The 25808-nt window shown below is 37.2% G+C and overlaps 1 protein-coding gene across 6 annotated transcripts in view; it reads left to right on the top strand.

The window, feature by feature from the left end:
* Window positions 1-25808, top strand: part of HDGFL3 (HDGF like 3) — a 94557-nt gene that overhangs the window by 8432 nt on the left and 60317 nt on the right. The window contains exon 1 of one of the 6 annotated variants that reach the window (XM_063698784.1): window positions 1847-2011. The exons of 4 other annotated variants lie outside the window; for them this stretch is intronic. In XM_063698784.1, the coding sequence (XP_063554854.1) occupies window positions 1946-2011 (66 nt within the window). In that variant the 5' untranslated portion in view covers window positions 1847-1945. Of the gene's footprint in view, window positions 1-1846; window positions 2012-25808 lie in introns of those variants that run through there. One more of the 6 variants, XM_055362847.2, reaches the window with a different exon arrangement.

Raw genomic sequence — 25808 nt, 5'->3', positions numbered from 1 at the left:
GGTTTTTTGACTGTAACCTACAGTGAGAAATAAATATTAATTCCCGTCCCAGTACGTGCACATGCGTGCACACACACACTCTGCTGAGATTTTTATATGATCCGTTTGTCCCCTCCAAAACTCATGTTGAAATTTTATCCCCAGTGTGGTGGTGTTGGGAGGTGGGTTCTAGCAAGAGGTGTTTGGGTACTGTTGCTGGTCCTGTGGTAGTGAGTTCTCCCTCTCTGGAGACTAGATTAGTTCTCTGAGAATAGATTAGTTCTTGCAAGAGTGAGTTACAAAGCAAGTTTCTTCCTCCTGTTTCGTTGCTTTTCACGTGTCCACTTTCCTTTTGACCTTCTTTGCCATGTTTTGAGTTAGCACGTGGCCCTTACCAGAAGCTGAGCAGATGCTGGTACCATGCTTATACTTTCCAGCCTGCAGAACCATGAGCTAAATAAAGCCTGTTTTCTTTATAAACTACCCAGCCTTATTTATTCTGTTACAGCAACCCAAAATGGACTAAGATGCACCTATAACAAAAAAATTTTCAAGTTGTACTTACTATATGTGATACATTCTGATATTTTTATATTTCATTTTATGTAAAGTCAGGTTGCAACCTGCTAAATGAGTTTCATTACCTACAGTTTGAAAAACACTGGTCTGGTCAGTAGGCCAAAGGGAAAGTAATATCTGTGAGTTGTATGCGTTTATATAGAACAGAAGTTGGATTTTTGAGATGATGATTTGTTAACAGTCCTGAGCTTTTTATTCTGCTGTAGCCACAGTCTTACATGAAGGTCACACGAACATAAATTAAAGCAATAGTGTATTAGGTCATTGAACTATCCAGGCCAATATATCCCCTGATCCCAAAAGGTTAGTTATATAGATTTTAATTCTCATCTTCCTTTTAATCTTTCAACTGCAAATGTATCAACAACTATATATATAATTAATTGGCTTCTTTTTTTTTTTTTTTTTTTTTTTTTTGAGACGGAGTCTCTCTCTGTCACCCCAGGCTGGAGTGCAGTAGTGTGTTCTTGGCTCACTGCAAGCTCTACCACCCTCCTCATCACCCCCTCCCCACTGCCCCCAGGTTCTCCTGCCTCAGCCTCCCAATTAGCTGGGATTACGGGCGCACACCACCACACCCGCCTGATTTTTTAGATGTTTAGTAGAGATGGGGTTTTGCCATGTTGGGCAGGCTGGTCTCGAACTCCTGACCTCAGGTGATCCACCCGCCTTGGCCTCCCAAAGTGCTGGGATTACAGGCGTGAGCCACCGTGCCCGGCCTATAATTGACTTCTTAAAGGTAGTAAGTTCCACACGTTTGCTGACTACCGAGTTATATACAGTGTTTGACAAACTAGTGTTCCCTGGCTGATGATATCGAGGCTGTGGAGTTTTCCTGGTTTGTGGGACTAGACTGTGGAGGTATCAAGCTATCTATGACTGAAGATGGTGAGCTTCTGTGAAGTTCAGAAACTTGAAGATAGGGTAGGTTTGTGGTACCCTTTAAAGTGGATGTAAAGTTTTTGCGATTAACATGTTTCTAATGGTTTTGTATTTCCTTTTTAATTATTTTGTCCCATCAAAAAGAGATTGCCTTGCTACTGTGAGATATAGCAATCTGAGTAGAGAGAACCTGGTATAGATGATAGGAAGGCATTCTTCAATTTTTTAAAAGAAACATTTCTGAAAAGTTACTGTAAGCACAGTTTTATGTCTTAAATCTGGCTCACTGACTCACATAAAATATGTAAAATGTTATTAGAAACAGACCCACTATACTATTATAAATGGAAATATTTTGAAGTAAAAGAAATAAGGTTAGATTAAATTTTATGATATTCCAGGTGTTCAAGAACTCTGGCTGTTCTCCAGCTCAGCACTGACCCTATCTTATGCTATGTGTGATGTCAGGGGAAGGACAAAGCCTTTGGTAGAGTTATGAAATATCATGGTCTCCATTCTTCGTTTTGAGTACACTCCTGGAATAAAGATTTATTTAACTACAAAGGATCAGGTAACCCAGAACAAATGTGTCCCTTATTTTTATATTGTAAAAGCAAATGACAAAAGTAGTGCAGCTTAACAAGAGTGGGCATGCCCTAGGTCAGTTCCTTGTACATCTTCCTCAGATGTTAGTAGATACATTTACTATTCTCTTCCAGCCTTTCCCCCTCATTTTCAGCAAATTGTTTTACCTTCATACTTCATAGAGAAAATAGATGCCAACAGGCTTTAACTGCACCTTCCTATCTTTTGCTTATAAATGAAAATCATCTCTCTCTAACCTTCTCTAATCCTCTTGGATTTTTGTTTCCCCCTTTTTTGTTAATCAATTCTATTTTTTTCTCTAAATCATTAATTTCTGATCTCATCTTCACTACCTTTCCCCAAGTATATTTTTCTTTTCTTCTATTTCAAACTTAATGAAATAAAGTCTTACTTAATTTCTTTGAAATCTTTTTGAAAATGAAAACTTTTAAAGCTAGTTTTCCTCAGGTCATATTTGGCTTCATGATGTAGATTTGAATAATTGGTGTTTTATAGTCATTTTCAAAATAGGTTTTGTGATTTTCATTTCTGAGTTGGCCCAAGAGATATTTAGGAGAGAATTTTAGGAATTATAACTGGCTAAAGAGTTTGTATGTAATGCTTTATTGTTTTTTAATATGGTTATCTTGTAGTCAGATTATGTATCCTTTTTAACTATTTTAATTCATTTAGTGTTCTTTTCATATGTGATCAACTTTTAAAAAATGGTTTTTGTATTCCTGAAAAGAAAGCTTCTTTAGGAGTCAATAAGTATATTGACTTAATAAATAAGTCAATAAATATAATGGACAAATATAAATATATTGATATTTACTAATATATTTTTTTAAATTCTTAATGTTTATTTTTTGTCAACTACTCTCTCCAAAATGAAGAGGTATATAAATCTAACATATCTATTATATTTCTACATATCTGTCCCTTTTTTTGACCGTTTATTTAATAAATGTCAGGGCTTTATTTGGTACATAAATGTGTATAACTTGTAACTTCAGGATGGAGTCAAAATATAGTGATCTGCTATTTCATACTTTCTAGCACATAAGTTATAGTACTTTGTTGGATATTAGTTTTGTAACCTGTTTTCATTTTTGCTTTTATTTCACTAATACATCTTTATCCAGAATTTTACTCAAAACTTTTCTGTTTTGTTTTAAGATATAAGTATATGTAACTTAATTTTTTTAACCATTCCTAGGAGATTTTTTTCCCTTTTTTCATTCTTTGCCAAATTTTGTAAGAACCTGGTTTTAAGCATTTAAGCATATAACATTCTTAATTTCTGTCACTGAAACTTTTACTTTGTAAATTTTCAGTTATTTCCATGTGAAGGTAGAACTATGTGAATTGGGTAACATTAATGTTCTACCATTATAATCTCATTAGGTATTTATTGAGTATCTCTTCTGGGTTAGTAACTGTGATAGACTTAGCATTATAAAAATTAATAAGACATGATTTTACCATTAAAGAGCTTGAGATAGATTAAGGAACAGAAACGTACATAGAGGAATACAAGTGCAATATATGTAGATCTCGATGACAATATTTTTCTTTTATTTTTTTAAAAAGACACACTTATTCAGTATCATGATCAGACTGTTACATTTAGCAATCAACAGCATGGGTGCAAAAAAAAATCTACATTAAAAACCCTTTGTTGGAATGTTTTACACTTTCCACATAACAGAAACTAAAATAACCTGTTATACAATTAGTCACAAATACAATCCTCAAGTTTTTTGCCCAATATTTGTCTGAAACATGATGACAGGATTTTTCTATCTTTGCAATTAGACTAAATGAACAAGAATGAACCAAAACTGACTAAGAAAGAGCATGGAAAAGAGAATACATGGAGACATTTTTAATTGGCAATTTATTACAAAAAGACTGGGTTTCAGCTTTTTTTGTCATACGATATTGAAATGTAGTTTTTAGAACTGTCTACATTATTTGTAATACAACTATATAGTCTTACCATTAGAAAGAGATAACACTGCATCCTGAGTGAACCCTCCTTTACATTTTGTTCTATTGCTTTTTCCTTCCCTGCAGGCAATTTCAAAGTCTTTAATGAAAATTTAAATGATAGTACCTTCTGAGACATAAGATTTAAGATGATTTTCAGTGTTGTTGTTTTCGAAGGGATGAGAAAGCTAAAATGCATTAATCTCTTTTACCAACTGACTTGCTCAGTTACAGAGCAAGTAAGTGGAAGGGAGCTGCACTAAAATTCATTGCCGTCTGCACCCATCTCCATAGGATGCCAGGAGGAAGTGAAAGGAGATAAGGAATTCACACTAACCACTTTGACAATTAGGCAGAAACCCTGAATTTATTTTAGGTAAAGAAAAGGTGAAAACCAGACTTGGAATAAGCTTTTTATGTGCTCATTGTAATTTAAAAAAAATTTTAATTGTAAAAATACATAGAATGTAATTTATACCATCTTAATAATCATTTTAAGTGTATAGTTTATGTAATATTAAGTACATTGTTTTGTAACCATCACCACTCTCTATCTCCAGAACTCTTTTCATCTTGCAAAACAAACTATACCCATTAAAAAATAACTCTACATTCCCTGCCTCCTAGTCCCTGGCAATCACCTCTCCACTTTGTGTCTCTATGAATGGGCTACTCTGGGTACCTCATATAAATGGAATTATACGGTATGTGTTTTTTTGTGACTGGCTTATTTCACTTAGCATAATATCCTCGAGGCTCATGTATGTCCAGATTTTCTTCCTTTTTGAGACTGAATAACATCCCATTGTGTATATGTAAAACATTTTGTTTATTCATCCATTGATGGATACCTGAGTTTTTTTCACCTTTTGGTTATTGTGAATGATGCTGTTATGAACATGAATGTACAACTATCTCTTCAAGACCCTACATTCTGTTCTTTGGAGTAGGTAGCCAGAAGTTGAATTCCTTGTTCATATTGATGCAGGACAGGTGAGCCCCCAAATTGGGGCTTAGCTTGGGAGGGTTCTTGGCTTTGCCCAGGAAAGAATTCATGGGTGAGGTGGTGGTGGTGTGAGTCAGCAACTCTTATTAACGTGGCAGTGTATAGCAGCAGCAGCACAAGTACTGCCCCATGCAGAGTGTGGCTACGCTATAGGCTACCCTGTAGGCAGTGTACCCAGAGTAGCAGTTCAGGGGCAGTTCTGCAGTCATGTTTATATCCACTTTTAATTACATGGAAATTAAGGGACAGATTATGCAGAAATTCCTAGAAAAAGGATTGTAACTTCTGGGTCATTGTGTCCTTGCCACGGAAAGGGGCAATAACTTCCAGATGTTGTGCTGGCAATGGTAAATTGACATGGCACTGGTAGGTGTGTCCTACGGAGATTTGCTTTCGTATTTTTCCTGTTTCTGCTAGTCTTCAATCTGGTCCAGGGTCTAAGCCCTGCCTTCTACTTCAATATGGTAATTGTATTTGTAATATTTTGAGGAAACACCGTACTGTTTTCCATAGGGACTGCACCATTTTACATTCTCACCAACAATGCACAAGGGTTCCAATTTCTCTACTTCCTCGCCAATGCTTATTTTCTGTTTTTTTCAAAGTAGGAATCCTAATGGGTGTGAGGTGGTATCTTATGGTTTTGACTTGCACTTCGTTAATGAGCAGTAATGTTGGGCATCTTTTCGTGTGCTTATTGGCCATTTGTATGTCTTCTTTGGAATAATGTCTATTGTCCTTCACCCATTTTTTAATCAGCAAAAAATGGTGGTTGTTGTTGAGTTGTAGGACTTAATCATATGTTCTGGTTGTTAGCTTCCTAGGAGATCTATGATTTGCAAATAATTTTCTCCCATTGCACAGATTGCCTTTTTTTACTCTTGATTTTTGTGCTTATTGTAATTTATTCAAATAAGCAGAGAACGGGACTCTGGAAGAGATGTCCCATGACAGTGAGTTTTTATGGAAGTCCATATGTGGTAAAGGCAGGAGCAATGAAGTAAGGTCCTGTGGTGACATTGTGTTACATGGAATAGAACAAGAGAGGAAGTTACTGGAAGATAAAGAGCTAAGACTAAAGACAAACCTCAGAAGTTTGCCCAGGCCTGTCCTTAAATAAGGCAATTGGTTACAATTGAGAACAAAGAAAGTAAGATAGTGTTCAGAAAATGCCTGTGTTTGATTATTTAAATGATTGAATCAGATGTTGTACATATAGGGTGGTCAAGATGGATTGGTTGTGCTACCACTCTTATTTGTTTTTAAAACAGGCATATCTTAAGACTCAAAAAACCCAAAACTTAAGATTTTGTTTTATGCCTAGAATTTTTCAAATTTTCCTGTGATGAATTTCATCCTTGAGACATAAACTGAAGGAGATTATTTCTGAAAAAATTATCCAAAAAATGCTGTCTTTTCTGGACATTTATGTTCCCACAACCAAGTCTTAACCTGTACTTATGGAAATATTACAATTAGCTCATTCATCGTGCCTTTTTTCTTATTTTATTGGGAACTACATTGACTCATCAAAAATTAATGTTAGCTTCCTAATCAAAGTACTCACCATGTCTGTTCTCTTAACTGTGGCATATATTGGTATTTTCTTCCTACTGTTTGCTTTCCATAATTAAATGTTTGTTTAGCAACCCTGTCAGGAGTGCATGTCTATCAAAATTTGTTTTGTTTTGTTTTTTATTTTTAGATTGGAACTTTTGGCAGAAAGTCAAAACTGTCTTCATATCTGTATCCTTAGAAAGAGGTGAGTTACAGGTCAGGCACTGTGGCTCATGGCTGTAATCCCAGCACTTTGGGAGGCCGAGGCAGGTGGATCACCTGAGGTCAGGAGTTCGAGACCAGCCTGGCCAACATGGTGAAACCCCACCTCTACAAAAATACAAAAAATTAGCCGGGCATGGTGGCAGGCATCTCTAACCCCAGCTACTTGGGAGGCTTAGGCAGGAGAATTGCTTGAACCTGGGAGACAGGGGTTGCAGTGAGCCGGGATTGCACTATTGCATTCCAGCCTGGGTGACAAGAGCGAAACTCTGTCTCAAAAAAAAGGAGCGATAAGTTACAATAGGATGCATTTAACAGATGGTTCAAAATCCTTACAATGTTATTAATGCTACCATAGGTTAAGTTTTTGAGACATTTGATGGATTATCATGCTTGTGCTTTGATTCGGTGATTTTTGCCTTTTGTCTGGTATCAGTCTAGGATATACATCCAAAGATAACAAGCAGAAGAATCAATGTTACTGAAAATAAGTTAGCCAAATAAATGACAGACTTTGAGGAACATATCCAGAGTATAATAAAAGAAAGTTTTCCTCACCTTAATAACAGACATAGTTGGAAATTGACAAGGTTTATAACATGTTAGATTCCAAGACATACTTTAGTTAAAGTCTTAAACTTACAATTTTACATGTTTCCAATAAAAAATTGGGACAAACAGAATTAGCTTGTTGAGATTCACAATGAACTGTTGGAATTTGGATTATATCTTTGGATTAGTATGGGAAGAATTGACATCTTAGAATATTGAGGCTTCTAATCCATGACTGTGGCTTATTTTTATATTTATTTAGGCCTTCTTAAATGTTTTAAAATGGTTTGTAATTTTCTGTACATATATTTTAGATATATTCTTAGGTATCTTTTAGTCCTTGCTGATTTTATAAATGCGTGTTTAATTGTGTTTCCTTTTTATTTCTGTTCTTTCAAATGCATGTATAAAGACAGCCAAAACAAGACATTTCTGAACAAGGAGAATAAGGTGGTGAGACTTGTCCTATCAGTTATCAACACACAGAATTGTTCAAATAGTAATTAACAGTAAATTAAGACCGCTTTTGGCTCAGGGAGAGATGTATTAACCAGCAGAATAGAAAGTGAATACAGAAACCGGCCCACAGATAGATGGAATTCTTGATATGGAATTCAAGATCAAGGGGAGGAAAGGAGAAACTTTTTTAAAAACACTGATATGATTAGTTATCCATATAGGTTAAATATCCATATGGGTTAACTTTCATAGTATCCATATGAAATTAGATCCTTAATTCACACCACGTACAAAAATCGTTTCTACATAGATAAAAGTGTGGAAGGCTTTCAGGGCCTGTGGGAAAATATCATTGTGTCCCTGGAGTAAGGAAGAATTTCCTGACAAGACATAGAAAGAACTAGCCATAAAAGGAAAGATTAATAAAATTGTGTACATTAAAATCAAGTGCTTTTGTTCACTGAAAAACTCTATAATGAAATTGAAAAGATAAGCCACAAAATGGGAGAAGATGCTTACCATACATAGAACCAATAAAGCTTTAGTATACAAAATGAGTCAGTAAGAAAAAGACAAAAGCTCAATGGGAAAATGGGCAAAAGACATGAACAGTGATTTCATAGAAAAAATACATAAGGCCTATAAATATATGAAAAGATGCTCTGCCTCATAAGTAATCGGGAAATGCAAAGTAAGATCAATATGAGACTGCCAAAAATTAAAAGGTTTGCCAGTATCATATGTTAAAGAGGATATGGGTGAACAGAAACTCTTACACAATACTGAAGAAGTATATACTGGTCCAACCCCTTTGGAAAACAATTTCACTTTATGTTGTAAAGTTGGATTTTGCATACTTTCTGACTTAGCATCTCTAATCCTAGTTGTACACTCTAGAGAGATACATATAACAGAAGATATGTGCAAGAATTTTACAACAACAGGATTCATAATGGTGAACAAAATTTGGAAATGAGCAAGCTTTTTTTTTTTTTTTTTTTTTTTTTTTTGAGACAGAGTTCAGCTCTGTTGCCCAGGCTGGAGTATAGTGGCAAAATCATGGCTCACTGCAGGCTCCCAAGCTCAAGCAATCCTCTTACCGCAGACTCTGTGCCTAAGTAGCTAGGACTACAGGCACACACCACCACACCCAGCTAATTTTTTTGTTTTGTTTTGTAGAGATGAGGTCTCACTATGTTGCCCAGGCTGGTCTTGAGCTCCTGGGCTCAAGCAATGATCCCACATTGGCCTCCCAAAGTGCTGGAATCATAGAACCCAAGCTTTTTGATGGAGGATGAAAAGTTAAATAGTAGTGTATTGACATAACAGGATATTATGCCGCATTAAATATGAATGAGCTACAGCTATGCATTGGTTGCTTTCAATGTAGTTAATCAGAGTACCTTTGCAATTATCAGTGTCAAAAATAATAAAGCAATATTTACCCAATATTTTAAAAAAAATGATTGAATTCCCACTGTATGCCAGATTACTGTTCTGAGTGCCAGGGATTTAACAGTGAACAAGAAGGACACATCTTCTGTCTTCATGAAGCTTATATTTTAGTTTAGAGGGGGAGATATGAATTAGTAAGCAAGCAGAGTAATATGTAATTTAATGTAGCCAGGAAAGGTATGGAAAAAGATGAAGCAAAGTAAGAGGCTAGCATGTATGTGATGTGTGTGTTTCTGTATAATAAAGGAAGACTTTTGTGAAAATGTGACACTTCAGCAGAGTTGGATGTTCTGAGGAAAAAGTAGGAATGAGCTCAGCATAATCAAGGAAAAGCAAGAAGGCAAATGAGGCGCAGAGTGAGCGAGCTAGGACCTGGGGGAGAAGGACAGAAGATGAATTCAGGTAGGTAGACAAAGCCATATCATGTAAGGCCTTATAGTTTAGTAACAAGTTTAGAGTTTTTAAAGTAGGATGGAAAGTCATAGGAGAGTTTTAAGCAGGGGAATTACATGATCTGATTTATATTCAGGGACTGAAGAATTGATTGTTGGGGGCAAAGGGAGGGGTGAGGTAGGGGAAGGTAGATTCAAAGGGCCCAGTTGGGAGGCTTTCATAGAAGTTTGGATGATAGTGGAGTAGATAGGGATGGGGTAGAGTAGCAGTGGATGTAGAAAGAAGTGGTTAGTTTGGTGACATGTTTTGGGGTATAATTGAAGGACACAGTGATGAATGAGATATGTCTGTGAGGGGGAGGAATAAATCAATAATGAATTCCAGGTTCTGGTAAGGGCAGCTGGATGGATGGTGATGCCGTTTACTCACATGGAGAATCTTGAAAGCTAAGTAGATTAGGCCACAAGATGTTAAGAGTTCATTTTAGAAATGCCAGTGAGACACCCAATATGTGAGTCTGAAGCTCATATGAGAGGTCTGGAGTTTGAAGGTAGAAATATGAAACTCATCAACATACAGGTGGCATTTAAAACCATAGAACCAGATGAAATCACCAAGGGAGTAAGTGTAGGTAGGTAGAGAAGAGAAGAGGGGCTATGAAAGGAGACTCATAAGAAGTGGATGGTAAGATAGGGAAAAAGTATATTACGAGACTATGGCATCCTGGAATCCGAGAAGAAAATACGTCAATGGATACGTTACATAATGAATAAATATGCAGTGGAAATTGTACATATCAGATGAGTATATTATACATTAATAGTTGTTTTTAAAAAATACTGTAATCCCAGGTTTTGGGAGGCCAAGGTAGGCGGATCATCTGAGGTCAGGAGTTCAACCTGGCCAACAATGGTGAAACCCCATCTCTACCAAAACATACAAAAATTAGCTGGGTTAGTGGTGGTGCACACCTGTAGTCCCAGCTACTCAGGAGGCTGAGGCGCAAGAATTGCTTGAACCAGCAGGCAGAGGTTGCAGTGTGCTGAGATCACCACTGCCCTCCAGCCTGGGCGACAGAGTGAAACCCTGTCTCAAAAAATTAAATAAAAATAAATAACCCTGTAGGGAAATGCAGAAATGATATTAATAGGCAGTTCACTGAAAGGCAAATCTTGATGGCCAGTAAACTTACGAAAAGATGCTTAACCTCACCATTAATCAGGGAAATACAAATTTAAAAGAGCAATAATGTCTAATGCTGTCAAAGATTGGAAGGGAAGTCATTTTCATACTTTGGTTGAAATGTAAATTATTATATCCTTTAAAAAATATGGTCTGGTAATATCTGCTAAAATGGAAAATACCTCTAATCTATGATCCAACAATCTCCTCAAAGTCTATCCCATGTAAATAGAAGCACCAGTGCATAAAAATGTGTGTTTACTGCAACATTTTCCTTTTTTTTTTTTTGAGACGGAGTTTCGCTCTTGTTGCCCAGACCAGAGTGCACTGGCACGATCTCAGCTCACTGCAACCTCCGCCTCCTAGGTCAATCAGTTCTCCTGCCTCAGCCTCCCGAGTAGCTGGGATTACAGGCATGTGCCACCATGTCGGGCTAATTTTGTATTTTTATTAGAGACGGGGGTTCTCCGTGTTGGTCAGGCTGGTCTCGAACTCCTGACCTTAGGTGATCCGCCCACCTCAGCCTCCCAAAGTGCTGGGATTACAGGCGTGAGCCACCACGCCCGGCCACTGCAGCCTTTTTCTAAGGGGAAAAGCACTGAAAACAAGGTAAATGCCCATCCCTGGGGAAAGGTTAAATAAATTATAGGTTATCCAATCACTGTATTATTATGCAGCCATTAAAAACAATTAAATTTATGGCAATTGACTGCAAGAACTTTTCATGATGCAGAGAATTTTATAAAGTATGATTCCTGTGTGTGTATTTGTGGTGGTGTGTGTTTGAGAGAGAGACACACACAGAGAGTAGTCCTCCACACACACACACAAAAAAAACTCTGCCCGTGTAACATTTGTATATGATTATGTATATGAACATGGAGAAAAGCATACTTTGTTATAAGTAGTGATTACCTGGGGAAGAGTAAGTCTGGGGGAAGATTTAGCGGTAAGCCTCCACTTACTCAATTAACAAACAAACAATGTCTCTGTTTAAAAAAAAAAAAAAAAGAATTTCCAAGAAAAGTAGCTTCTGTGACATACAGCCCATTTATGTAAAATATATGTGTGTATATATATGACATGAAAAGATAGTCACCAAAATGAGAATCCTAAAGTATAATTAATTTTTTAAAGTAAAATGCTAATTTGGGATATATTCATCACCATTTTTTTTCTCCTTTCATTGCTGGTTCAGATGGAGAATGCTAATATTGATCAGATAAATCCAATTTACAGATAGAATAAAGATAATTTTGTTTTTAAAAAAATGTATTTATTTACTTATTTTTCAATATCTTTATGGGGTACAAGTGGTTGTTGGTTACATGGATGCATTATATTGTGGTAAAGTCTGGGATTTTAGTGCACCATCACCTGAGTATGCATTGTACCCAGTAGGTAGTTTTTCATCCCTCGCCCCCCTTCCACCCTCTTCCCTTCTGAATCTCCAGTGTCCATTATACCACTCTGTATGCCTTTGCGTACTCATAGTTTAGCTCTCACTCATAAGTAAGAACATGTAGTATTTGGTTTTTTATTCTTGAGTTACTTCACTTAAAATAATGGCCTTCGGTTTCATCCAGGTTGCTGTAGAAGATATTATTTCGGAATACAGAAAATTTTGAAATAAATTTACCGGATTACTATTTTGTGCTCTTCATTAACTTCTATTTGAACATCTATGTTCTTTTGCTGTCTTAGCCTTCCATCTTTAACCAGTAGTTTGAGTATAAACTAAATGAGACTTAGAATGGAAATTAGAATAGGTTAATATCAAATCCATAAGCAGCTAGTAGTGTTCAGTTGAGCGATAAGTCTAACTGAATATCTGAATCATGAACACACTTGTCTGGTATCTCCTGCTTTGTTCTTGAACTCTTTTTGTAGTTTCTTCAGAGCTACTCCATATTAATTATATTTTGCTGTATAACAAGTTGCTCTAAAATTTAATGGCTTAAAACAATACACATTTAGTCACGATTTCTGTGTTTCTGGAATCCAGGCATGGCCGACCTGGATCCTCTGGCTCTGGGTCTCCCACAAGGGCAGTCATCTTAAGGCTTGACTAGAGTGTAGATCAATCTTCAAGCTCACTTAAGTAGTTGTTGATGGGATTCAGTTCTTCATGGGTTGTTGGCCTAAGGGCCTCATTTCTTCATGAGATGTTGGCCAGAGCCTGCCTTAGGCTTCTTGCTATGTAGGCTTCATAGAATAACTGACAACATGGCAGCTGGCTTCCTCAGAGCGGACAAGCAAGAGAGCAAGAGTCAGCAATATAGAAGTCATAGTTTTTTGTAACCTAATCTTAGAAGTGGCATCCAATCCCCTTTGCCATGTTCCATTCATTATAAGTAAGTAACTAGATCCAGCACATACTCAAGGAGAGGGGATTTTATGTAAGGATGTGAATATCAAGAGTGGGGATCACACAAGCCATTTTAGAAACAACCTGCCACCTCCATCACCAGTGTTCCTGGGATTATCTCATCTTCACTTCTCAATACAGGCAAATGCATCTCTCTTGAAGTGGTCACTTAAACTCCCTCTTCCCAGGACATCTCATGGTATATTTTCAGCTTTTTTCTGCTATGATCCTCTTGCCTCCGGGTAGCCTCTTTGACAGGATTTAAGACAACCTCACACTGTCTCTAGCTGATGGTCTGTGAAAAACTTACATTCTTTACCACAAGAAACTCTGAGAGTGCAAGCCAATCCCAGTGCAGTCACCCATTTCACTGTGCCATCAGACCAACTAACCAGAAAGTTCTGTGCTCTTAAGATTTCTTGGGCTTGAGTCAAATACCAGCATTCTATGACTTCTAGGCTCTTGAAGACTTATCTTAAGCTCTCCAGGCAGTCTTCTTAAAGCTTCTAGGCCGGGCACACTTTGGGAGGCTGAGACGGGCGGATTGCCTGAGGTCAGGAGTTCGAGACCAGCCTGGCCAACATGGTGAAACCCTGTCTCTACTAAAAATACAAAAGTTAGCTGGGCGTGGTGGTGGGCGCCTGTAATCCCAGCTACTCGGGAGGCTGAGGCAGGAGAATTGCTTGAACCTGGGAGGCAGAGGTTGCAGTGAGCTGAGATTGTGCCACTGCACTCCAGCCTGGGCTACAGAGTGAGACTCTGTCTCAAAAAATAAAAATTAAAAAAAAAAAGGGTGCTGAGACCCACAGCATACACATAGCTTTTACTAAAAATTATCTCCTAATAACCTCCAACTCTCCTCTTGCCTTCTCCAAAACCGTTTGTTGTTGTATGAGAGTGAAAGTTTACAAGGGTCTTTACCACATTCTTTGCAAGTCCGGTAATGGTTACCCACCTCTTAATGGAAATGTATTATCTGTTGTCTTGGATTTTCCCTTGCAACTGACGCTCGAGTAGTTCCATATTGACATCTCATTTCATCTGCCATTTGCCTTCTTCCTGCTTTTTTTTTGAAGACATCTGCCCTGGGTAGTTTCCTGAAGTTATTGTAGCAATAAAAGTGATTATAGTACTACCCAATATATTAAACCAAACAGTGGAACCTAGTAGAGAAGACGGAGGAAAGATTCATAAAGAATGGGAAAGGGAAAGGAAGAGAGGAAAGCACTAAGTACCTTATTTCAGATTAGAATAGATAAAATATTTTATAACAGTAATTATATTATTAACAGTGATTATATTTTGTAAGTTGTTTTAATAGTGTTCTTGAAATATCTAATTATAGAATTAAGAATGAGGTGTCTGAATACCTTATTCATAGAATAAAGATAAACATGAAGAGAGAAAACAAGCATAAAAAGCCAGACATCATAGTACAAGCATAAATGGTTTCCATTTGGACTGATAAATAAAATCCAGCAATATGTTGCTTATAAAACACTGACTTAACACAGATAGCAGAAGGCAAAAATTACCTACAAATTGGAAAGCCCTATTTATCAGACTTGAATAAAACAAAGAGTTGGCAGTATTTATGTAAGAGAAAACAGAATTCAAGGGTAAAAAAGTTGATATCGCATATCATTTTTGTGTTAACAACTTAAAGCCCTCTGAAACTGACACCAAAAATAAAAGATGTGCCCAAATTGGCACAACTGTTATGAACTGGATTTACATGTATCTGAATTTAGCTTTTTGTACATGATTATCTTTCTTTAAATTTTTTGGTGGGAGAGGCAAGGCTTGGAAGATCTGAGTAAAGCAGTGAATTCTTTTCCCATTAAAATGAAATATATAAAATCTTGCATATAACTAGGGAAATTTTGCTGGAGGAGGGCCAGCTAAGAGTCATTATTGGGGAGATGGCAAAGGTAAGGTTAAAGTTCTGCAAATAAAGGTTCCTAGAAATTTAAACCAGGTTTAGAACTGGAAACCCCTACCAAACTCTCTTTGCAGTGGGAAAAGATACTTTTTTTTTTTCTTTTTTTTGAGATGGAGTCTCACTCTGTCGCCCAGGCTGGAGTGCATTGGCACAATCTCTGCTTACTGCACTGCAACCTCCGCCTCTGCCTCCTGAGTTCAAGCAATTCTGCCTCAACCTCTGATTACAGGTGTGTGCCACCACAGTCAGCTAATTTTTGTATTTTTAGTGGAGATGAGGTTTCACCATGTTGGCCAGGCTGTTCTCGAATTCCTGACCTCTAGTGATCTGCCTGCCTTGGCCTCCCGAAGTGCAGGGATTACAGGCGTGAGCCACCATGCCCAGCCAAGGTGCTCTTTATATTCAATCAGACAAGGTTTTTGTTGGTTCAGTTTTTTGAGGGCCTGTTAAAGGAGAAGTTGTAGACAGCAGGGCACAATAAATTTAATTGTCCAATTATTTAGCAATAATTTCACTCTACAATTTTTGTTTTTTTGAATGACACTTTTTTCTGGGGCAGGCCCTGTGCATGTATATTATTATTGGTTTCTTTTTGATTTTTATGTCATGGGGGTTTGGTGTACAGATTGTTTTGTCACCCAGGTAATAAACATAGTACCCAATAGCTATTACTGTGGTTTCAATCTGTACAGGGTTTTAAAAATCAACCTCAGCTTGTAATGAAGCACAGTAGTCTCCTGATTTATTGACTAGATAATATCTGTTGATTTTACATTTTAAGAGAAAAGGACATAGCCAATTTGTTAACACTAGTCTCATCCTCTTCTTCCCTCTCTATTTATATCAACCTATTATTTTGAAAATACTCAAATATACACAAAAGTTGAATATCATGGTGAACACCCATACACCCAAGACCTACATTCTATAGTTAGCATTTTGCTAAATTTGTTTTATCACATTTCTGTCCATCTAACAATCTCTGTTCATCCATCAAGCTATCTTATTTTTTATGTATTTTAAAGTGTAAATTGCAGACATTAATTTACTTCATCCCTAAATACTTCAGTATGCATATAACTAACTAGAGTTTAATATTTATTTAAACTTTTGAGGTAAAATTTACATACAGTGAATGCATAGATCTTAAGTGTTAAATTTCATGAGACCTGTATAAAATATTACCATTACCCCAGAAAATTCTCTAATACCCTTCCCAATCTCCAGAGGTAATCATACTCAGATTTTTTTTCACCATAGATTTGCTTTTCCTTTTCTAGAACTTAATATAAGTGGAATCATCCAATACGTACTCTTGTGTAAGTCTTCTTTCATTTAGCATAGTGTTTTAAAGATTCATTCATGTTATTGTATATATTAGTAGTGTTCCCTTGTATGAATATGCCATAGTTGGTTTGGCCACTTTCATTAGGACACCTAGGCTATTTCCAGATTTAGGCTATTAGGAATAAAGTTGCTATGAACAACCTTGTACAAATCTTTGTGTCGACATACCTTTTCATTTATTTTGAGTAAATACATAAAGCATTATAACACTTTAGTTTGTTAAAAGATATCCACAGAAGATACTACTTCATGCCTACTAGAATGACTAAAATTTAAAAGACTGGCCATAAAAAGCCATAAAAAGACTATGAGAAAAGGGAAATATCTGGTAGAGAGTACAGGGAAAATGTCTGAGATGACTTAAATATTCTATACTTGATTTAGGTATTTGTTATATAGGTATATGCATTTATCACATTACCAAATAATGAAATACACATTTAAGATCAATGTATTTTACTGCATTTAAGTTTTACCTCAACAAAAGTAAAAATAAACCCTAAAAGCAAGTGTGTTTTATTTTATGCCTGTTCAAAATAGAATCTATGTGGACAATAGCTTTGAAGACCAAGGGGGATTGTGGAGGAGGAGGGTGCAGCGTTGGGGGAATAAGCCAGATCAGACAACTCAATTTAAAATGTGACTATAAGGGCCGGGCATGGTGGCTCACGCCTGTAATCCCAGTACTTCAGGAGGCTGAGGCAGGCAGATCACTTGGGGTCAGGCGTTCAAGACCAGCCTGGCCAACATGGTGAAACCCTTTCTCTAATAAAAACACAAAAATTAGCCGGGCGTGGTGGCACATGTCTGTAATCCCAGCTACTCGGAAGGCTGAGGCAGGAGAACCACTTGAACCCAGGAGGCGGAGGCTGCAGTGAGCCGAGATCGCACCTCTGCACTTCGGCCTGGGCAACAGAGTGAGACTCCATCTCAAAAAAAAAGTGACTACAAGAATTAAAAAGGATAAACCCTGGAGGGTTAAATGAAGATCATAAATCGAAATGCCTCACTTTTAACTATTCGAGCTGTGTTCTTTCAGTTGTCAGAGACTACGCTTCTCCCCAGGTATACTGTGAGGCTGAGTTAATGCCCCGCATATATTCTTCCTCCAGAATCAGCAGTGTAACATGCTAATGAGAAACCTCAGTAAATCATCTGGCCCATCCCCTTTATACAGCCTGCATACATCCCCTGTACGTCTGCTATATACAACTTAGTTAAAAGCACTAAGTTCTAGGTATATCATGACCTCTCAAAATTATTTATAATTATTTTAAAGATTAAAATGACAATGTTTTTAGGGTTTGATTGGGTGAAAAAATGTCTGTAGCCATAAGATTGTTCTATCACTAGTAGATGGTCGTTTTTATATATTTGAAGATAACTCAGCCTGATATTTCATACATTTTTTCAAACTAGTATTTTGGAAGGTGTTTCCATATCATCATGCTTGCAGTTCTTTTAACAGTGTTCTTTTCAAATGTTAAATTGCCGGGCATGGTGATTCACGCCTGTAATCCCAGCACTCTCGGAGGCCAAGGTGGGTGGATCACTTGAGGTCAGGAGTTCGAGACCAGCCTAGCCAACATGGCAAAACCCTGTCTCTACCAAAATTAGCCGGCCATGGTGGTGTGTGCTTGTAGGCCCAGCTACTTGGGAGGTTAAAGCAGGAGAATCGCTTGAACCTGGGAAGTAGAGGTTGCAGTGAGCCGACATCATGCCACTCCATTCCAGCCTGGGCAGCAGAGTGAGACTCCGTCTCAAAAAAAAAAAAAAAAAAAAAAATTGATGTTACATGTTTATTAAACCAAAACAGACTCTTATTTTTAAAATTCTTTCCCCTTTCTCCTGTATGCATTTCCTTTTTCATACTGTGATTTTCCCTTCTGCCCCTATGGTAAATTTGTTGACTGATTTGCAGACTTCTCTTTATCCAAATCCATTTTTATAACAACATCACGTTTGGGTTTTTTCCCCTTTTCTAATTTACCACACCTCATAAACTTTTTAATAGCTAAAATGTTTTTTTCTCTACGTTTTTTGTCAGCTAGCCCAAAAAATTCTTCTCATTGGCATGCTCAGAGACAAGTTTGCTTGCCCTTCTTCCATTCTTTTCTTATGCATAGAGACTCCTTTATTCTATAACCTCATAATAATTTTTCTTAGTAATTTGTTATTGAACGTTATTCCACAACTCTCCTTTCTATTCCCCACTACAGCAGGGATTATGGATTCCCTCCATATGTAAATGTGGGCATCGTCAGATCCGGAGTCAATCAGGACACTTTGGTCTTCCCTATTTTTTTTTTTCCTTTTCCACTATTGAATCCTGGAATAAATTCCTCAGGCTAGGTTTGGCATCTACTGTTTCAGCTGTAGTCTTGGATTTCCACCCACCACCTCCCTCTGCCCCCCGCCACACACACACACCCCCCAAGTGACAATCCTTATACTTAACTCCTTACTTTCTCCCTTTCTCTCCCTTCACACACAACACACACAAAGAGCTGGCCAGACCCATAGGACTAGACTTATAACATCATGCATTCAAGGGATATTTATTATGCACCTACCATTTTGTCAGGTACTGCTTTAGGCAGAGTGCTACAGGGATGAACAAGTCTTCCCCTCATGGAGATTACTCTAATATCAAGAGACAAACATATACTGAATATTAGAGAAATGCTAAAAATAAAAATCCATCAGAATAAGGGAATAGAAGATAATAGGGAAGGAGGTGCTACTTCAAGTTAGGTTGTAAAGGAAGTATCTCTGATGAGATGATATTTAAGCAGAGATTTGATTGGGCTAAGGAAGTAGGCCATGAGCACTTTCGAGAGAAGAGGCTTTGCCTATGGAGAACCTTGATATCCTTGCCTAGCCCTCTGGTTCTTAGGACTTCTCACCCCCAACTACCATCTGGACTCCTACAATGAACAAAACCACTAAGCTACCACACATACAGGTTTGAGCCATGTGGAATTTCCTTGCCTCTGTTTCCTAATTAGATTATCGTCATGTTGGTACCTATCTGTGTTTTAATCACCTTCTATTTACTCTATTGGTAAAGGAGGGATTCCCACCCTGTGGTTATAGGCATGGCTGAACACACAACACCCAACACTGGACAGATGAGACAGACAGCAGTTTATTAGTTACATATACTCACAGCTCAGGAGAGGAGGGCACTGCACGCTACATGGGCCACGTGGAAATTGCAGTCCGAAACAGAATGCCCCACCAGGGGCAGTGGGAGGCAGGTTTTGTAGTATCAAGAGGGTAAGGTACCACCTGGTTCCTACAGGAGAATGTGATTGGCTTATTTGAATAATTCTACAGACTGGCAGGAAACTGAAGCCTGCTACTTGGGGATAAATAGGAACTGTGCCTGTTCTGTTTGATAAGGAGGGTTTTTGGCTAGGGGTCTTTATCTATAGGAGATAAATAAGAGTAGGGAGGAGAACTTGCAGATAGGCTCTCCTGACAAGACAACACTAATATCAAGCTTTAGGTCTTACACCACAGTAGAAGCCTGATCCATTTCGCAGTGAATACTGTGAACTCAGTGACATTGGAAGAGTTATCAGAGAAGAATTAATCACTGATTTAACGTAGGAGCATAGACATCTGAGAATAATAAATAATGAATTAATTGAAACAACAATATAATGTTTTAAATAGACATAGAAAATGGTAACCCAATTTTTCTAAAAGAAACTTAGCTCTATGAGAAGTGAGGAACTTTTTTTTTACTTCTTTATTTTTTGAGACAGGGTCTCACTCTGTCACCCAGGCTGGAATGCAGTCATGGCTCACTGCAGCCTTGACCTCCTGGGCTCAGGCAATCCTCCCACTGAAGCCTCCTGTGTATCTGGGACCACAGGCATGCACCACCACACCTGGCTAATTTTATTGTTGTTGTAGAGATGGGGTCTGCCTGTGTTGCCCGGGCTAGAAGCGAGGAACTTTTGTTTATTTAAAAACAAACTTAAGAGTATGACAAGAGTCAACACAAAGTTCAGGAGGTTATTCTAGTGAAATATATCATCTCTGCTACTTAGATTATTTAGAGGGTGAAGAGTAACTCTTACTATATCTTTTTAAGATCAGACAGAATTCTCCAAGACCAATTCATTATTTTGACACAGAAAACAAAATTCTAGCTTTGTATTAACAAATATTTGACATTAGTAGATTCAGAAGCTTTCCCTTTTTAATCTTATGAAGAAATTCATTAAAACTGAGCCAACTTCAGCAATTTTAATATTTCATTGTGTGTTTTCGGACTGTTATTTGCAGTTATTATAGTTCAAAGCAAATACATTTTCCTTTCCACAAACCTTCACAGCTTTCAGTATTCATCCAGGTTTTGTCCTTCATTATCCTCTGCGCATTTTGAAAGAAACCCAGATACTTGGTGAACAAAACTAATCTTTTCCCATTAATAAACAAAAATATATCCATCATCTTGCATATGCAGTTGACTTCTGTACCACTATTGTTTTTAATATTGTCTCAATCTTCATGTTAATTATAACAACCAAAGCAACTAGTTTGTTTCACAGAGTTAAGTAACTGAGAAATTACGTCATATGAAATTGTAGCAAACCAGTAAAGTTCATGAACATGCATAATATACATATTATATATCCTTTCTATATCTTCCTAAAGTGCAAAAATAGCCACTACATAACATAAAAATTAAAAGCAGATACACACACACACACACACTCAGTGACCAATGTTTTTATATTTCTATCTTAAAAATTCAAATATGCAAAGATTATCCATTGATTAACATGACTTAATGTTAGTGTATGGTGTTGAAGCTAACTAGGAATATTAGAAATTATGTTTAATCTAACAAACTACAGAACATAATTGCTGTTGAAATTTTTAAAAAGTGTGTCAGAATTCGAAGTTTATATTTTGTAATTCAAGTTTATATTTTTCTTAATCATTAAATGGAAGTAATACTAGCTTAACAGTGGACCTTATATAAGAAGTTCAAAAATGTTATTTGTGTCTTTATGAGCAAACAACCCAAATCTTATTTGAAAAATAAAACATTTGCTTATATTACACACTCCATGGCAATTAAATTCAGACAAGGACAAATAGGTGTTTTAAAACCAAAAATTCATCAAACCAGTCTGATTTGTTCAAGGATTCACTTGGATTATTTGAATTTTGATTCTTATATAAAAATGCAAAATGGCTCACGCCTGTAATCCCAGCACTTCGGGAGGCCGAGGCGGATGGATCATTTGAGGTCAGGAGTTCAAGACCAGCCTGGCCAACATGGTGAAATCCTGTCTCTACTAAAAATACAAAAAATTAGCCAGGCATAGTGACACGTGCCTGTAATCCCAGCTACATAGGTGGCTGAGGCAGGAGAATTGCTTGGACCCAGGAGCCGGAGGTTGCAGTGAGCTGAGATTGCACCACTGTACTCGAGCCTGGGTGACAGAGCAAGACTCTGTCTCCAAAAAAACAAAAAAAAACACCTTCTAAGCTAGTAGTTTTTGTGAGAAGGGGTTTTTAGGATACCACATTTAATATAGTGTAGTTCTCCTTTAATAAAAAATAGGAAATTTGACATTTTGTACTTTTTTTTTAAAGAATTAGGGAAACCAACTTGCACAAATGCATTTTTGCAATCTCAGTGCAAAAATCCTGCCGAGTTTGAGGAGATGCATGTTAATTACAAGAAATGAAAGCAACCTATCCGCAGGAACCACAGCAAGAGGATGAAATCTCTTATAATATGCATCAAAATCACCTGGAGGCTCCTAAAAACACTGATTCTTTCCCAAAGTCAATAAGCCTTTGTTTTGGACTGAGAATAAGCATTTCTAATGAGTCCCAGTGACACTAATGGTGAAGGTCCAGGGATGAAACTCTGAGAATAAGTTTTCTATGGAAAATGAGGCTGCCTCCCCCCGGGCTCCAGTCCATGGGGCTGCAGATTTGCAGGCTGTAAGGGAAGAGCCTAAATTTCTAATCTGTATGTCCCCTTAGTATCTCTGCAGTGAGCAAAGCAAGCAAACAACAAAAATGCCACCACATTTTAAGTATTCAAAATTCAGTTTTTTATTTCCTGAGAATTCTTATATTCATTTTATGTTAGATTTCTTAAGTCTTACCGACATCTATAAACCAATTAAAAACAGCTTTTATTTTAAGAGATTTATATCTAATTTGTTAATACCGTTTCCAGAGGTAGGACAATGTTTCAAACTCAAAAAGGGGTAAAGGCTTTCTCAAGTACAGTCACACATTGAGGCTTACCTTCAGGTGTGCAACTTCATATACAAGTGAAAGAAAACACAGGACACACATAGCAATCTAGATCTCAAAGGGCTTTTCTTCTTCCCAGTTGAAGCAAGACATGTTCCTCTACAAGGCAAAAGACTAGTGTATCAGATTCTTTGCCATGCTGCATCCAACAGAGATTAGGTACCTATCATCCCATTATAGGGAATAAACTTACTGTCTGTGCGGAACCAGAATCAGAACCAAACGTGGCTAAGAATCTGTCTCATCTGTCCAGTGTTGGGTGTTGTGTGTCAGCCATGAATGTTTTAATGTGGGGTTTTTTTTGTTTTTTGTTTTTGACACGAAGTCTCGCTCTGTCGCCCAGACTGGAGTGCAGTGGCTTGATCTCAGGTCACTGAAAGCTCTGCCTCCCAGGTTCACACCATTCTCCTGCCTCAGCCTCCCGAGTAGCTGGGACTACAGGTGCCCGCCACCACACCCGGCTAATTTCTTGTATTTTTTAGTAGAGACAGGGTTTCACCGTGTTAGCCAGGATGGTCTCGATCTCCTGACCTCGTGATCCACCCACCTCGGCCTTCCAAAGTGCTGGGATTACAGGCGTGAGCCACCGCGCCCAGCCAGCCATGAAGTTTTGTTGCATCAGAACAAAAGTAAAAATACAAAGTCAGGAAAACAGAAATAGTAGAGAAACAGAAAGTCAATAAAAGTAAAGTTCTGTTGCCACTTGATAATCACTCTAGAAGCTAAGAAAAACTGTGCCTGGGAGGTGTACACTTTAAATGGCTTAGGAAGGTGTAGATACTTGAACATCTTGGTGTATTTCCAAAGTTGTCAAAGTATAATTTTCAAAAAAGTTAAAAACAAGACTCATAAAAATATAAAGTAAGTGCATGTCAAAACATTAAATTCATGAGGGAACCAACGTAATGTTAAGGCTGGCTTCTGTTTTTTACAATATTTGTTCCAGGGGGTACAAACTCAAATACTCAAAGGGGCTAAGCAAGCCATATAAATAAGGAAAGAAGACATTGACAGTGTTAGAGAGTGGTAGAGAGTGTGACAAACTTGAGAGCACATTCTTTGTCTAAAGTGGGCAACTATGGTTGACCATCTTCAGCTAATTGTTACCATGTGGGAACGCAAGCTTAGTGTTGCTAGATTTTTTCACTTTCATATTCTTTTCACAGAAGTCATTAAGCTGGATTTTAATCTGAATCTTCTAGTTTTTAGGTGTTTGTAACTAATTCAAATGTTTAAAAACACTGTATGAGCCCAACAGAACATATCTTCAGGCTGTAAATGGCTTGAGGGCCACCAATTTGCAACCTCTGCAGTAGATATTAGTAGTTACATAGCAGAGGAAGAGCTTAACCAAAGGTTGTTTTTGTTTGAAAGAAGTTTCAAAAGATTATTTTAAACCTTTCACTTTGTTTCTCACAAGAGTAAAATAAGTACATTATGTGATAATGTTTTACCAACTAGTAATTCAGTGCCTATCACATAACCATATACATACATTTTAAGTTTTATTTTTGGCCATTTAAAGCATGATCATTTTCTGGAGATCTGTTTCACAGTAATGTGAATATACTTAATACTACTAAACTATACATTTAAAAATGGTTAAGTTGATACATTTTATGTCATGTGTTTTTTACTACAATTCATATATATTCAGATTCATTTTGAGGTTTTTTTTTTTTAGGGTGGTGCTCAATGGAACATATACAAGGTTTTTATAGAAGTTTTATAGTAGGTAATGGGAAATCCTGGGAACAAGGAGACATTTTGAAAAACTGTTACAATAGCCTTGCCAAAAGATAAGAACTTGATTTAGAGAACTAAATTTAGTAATGGGAATGGTGCTCACTTTGAGAGACATTTCAGGGGTTAAATTGACAGGATTCAGGGAACAGCTGAATGTGGGGCTCGAGAAAATACTCAGAAGATCAGAGTATGACAATAATTAAAGTAGGAAGAAAAACAGATTCAGAGGAAATTAATTCAATTGTAGACAAACCATGGAATTTCAGGACTTGAAGGAAATCTAGAGGTTACCTAATCCAACCATCTTATTTTACAGATTTGAAACTCAGGGCCCCAAGAGATTGATACCTTCAGTATCACAATTTAAATCAAAAGTAGGCTTACTTTAATAATAAGTTTCTAGACTGAAAGTCATCTTTTCTTAGTACACCAGAGCATCTTTGCTCTGTGACAGATGGTTCATTCAGTTCAAAGATGACTTTGGGATGGTACTGTAATCCTCAGGCTGTTGCCGTATGTTAGTTAAGAAGGCCTGCAGACTTCTTCAAGAGAATGGATACCAGAGCCTTTTTCTTATTCTTTAAACTATAAGTGTGCCTCCTTTCCTATTTGTAGTCTTCTTGGTTTTAAGTTACTTATGGGACCTGTAAAGGAGATGGTTTGTAGATGTTTGTAATTTCATCCCTAGAGTTCAAAGGAAAATTTGAGGCTAGAGGTAGAGATTTGGGAGTCCATAAAAATAATGGCAAAAGTTAAAACCATCTAAGTGAATGGGGTTGCTTGGAAAGAGAACATAATTTCAGAGTAGATGAGATCTGGAAATAAAATATAGAGAAACATAAAAAATCGCTAGATTAGAAAGAGAAAAACCAGAGAAACATATTGGTAAAAGTAGCTAGAAAATAAGAGAACCAGACAAGAGTACAGATGTTCCTCAGCTTACAAGGGATTATGTCCTGATAAACCCATCTTAAGTTGAAAGTATTTTAGGTCAAAAATGCTTTTAATACACCTAAGCTACCAAACTTCATAGCTTAGCCTAGCCTGCCTTAAATGTGCTGAGAACACTTACATTAGCCTATAGCTGGACAAAGTCGTCTAACACAGAGCCTATTTTATAATAGTGTTGAGTATCTCACGTAATTTATTGAATAATTCTGTGCTGAAAGCAAGAAATAGAATGGTTGTAAGGGTATTTGAAGTATGGTTTCTACTAAATGTGTATGAATTTAGCAACATTATAAAGTTGAAAAATTTTAAGT

This window comes from Gorilla gorilla, chromosome 16 (assembly GCF_029281585.2).
Source record: "Gorilla gorilla gorilla isolate KB3781 chromosome 16, NHGRI_mGorGor1-v2.1_pri, whole genome shotgun sequence".
Classification (NCBI taxonomy): domain Eukaryota; kingdom Metazoa; phylum Chordata; class Mammalia; order Primates; family Hominidae; genus Gorilla; species Gorilla gorilla.
This window is presented reverse-complemented; position numbering and strand designations above follow the sequence as displayed.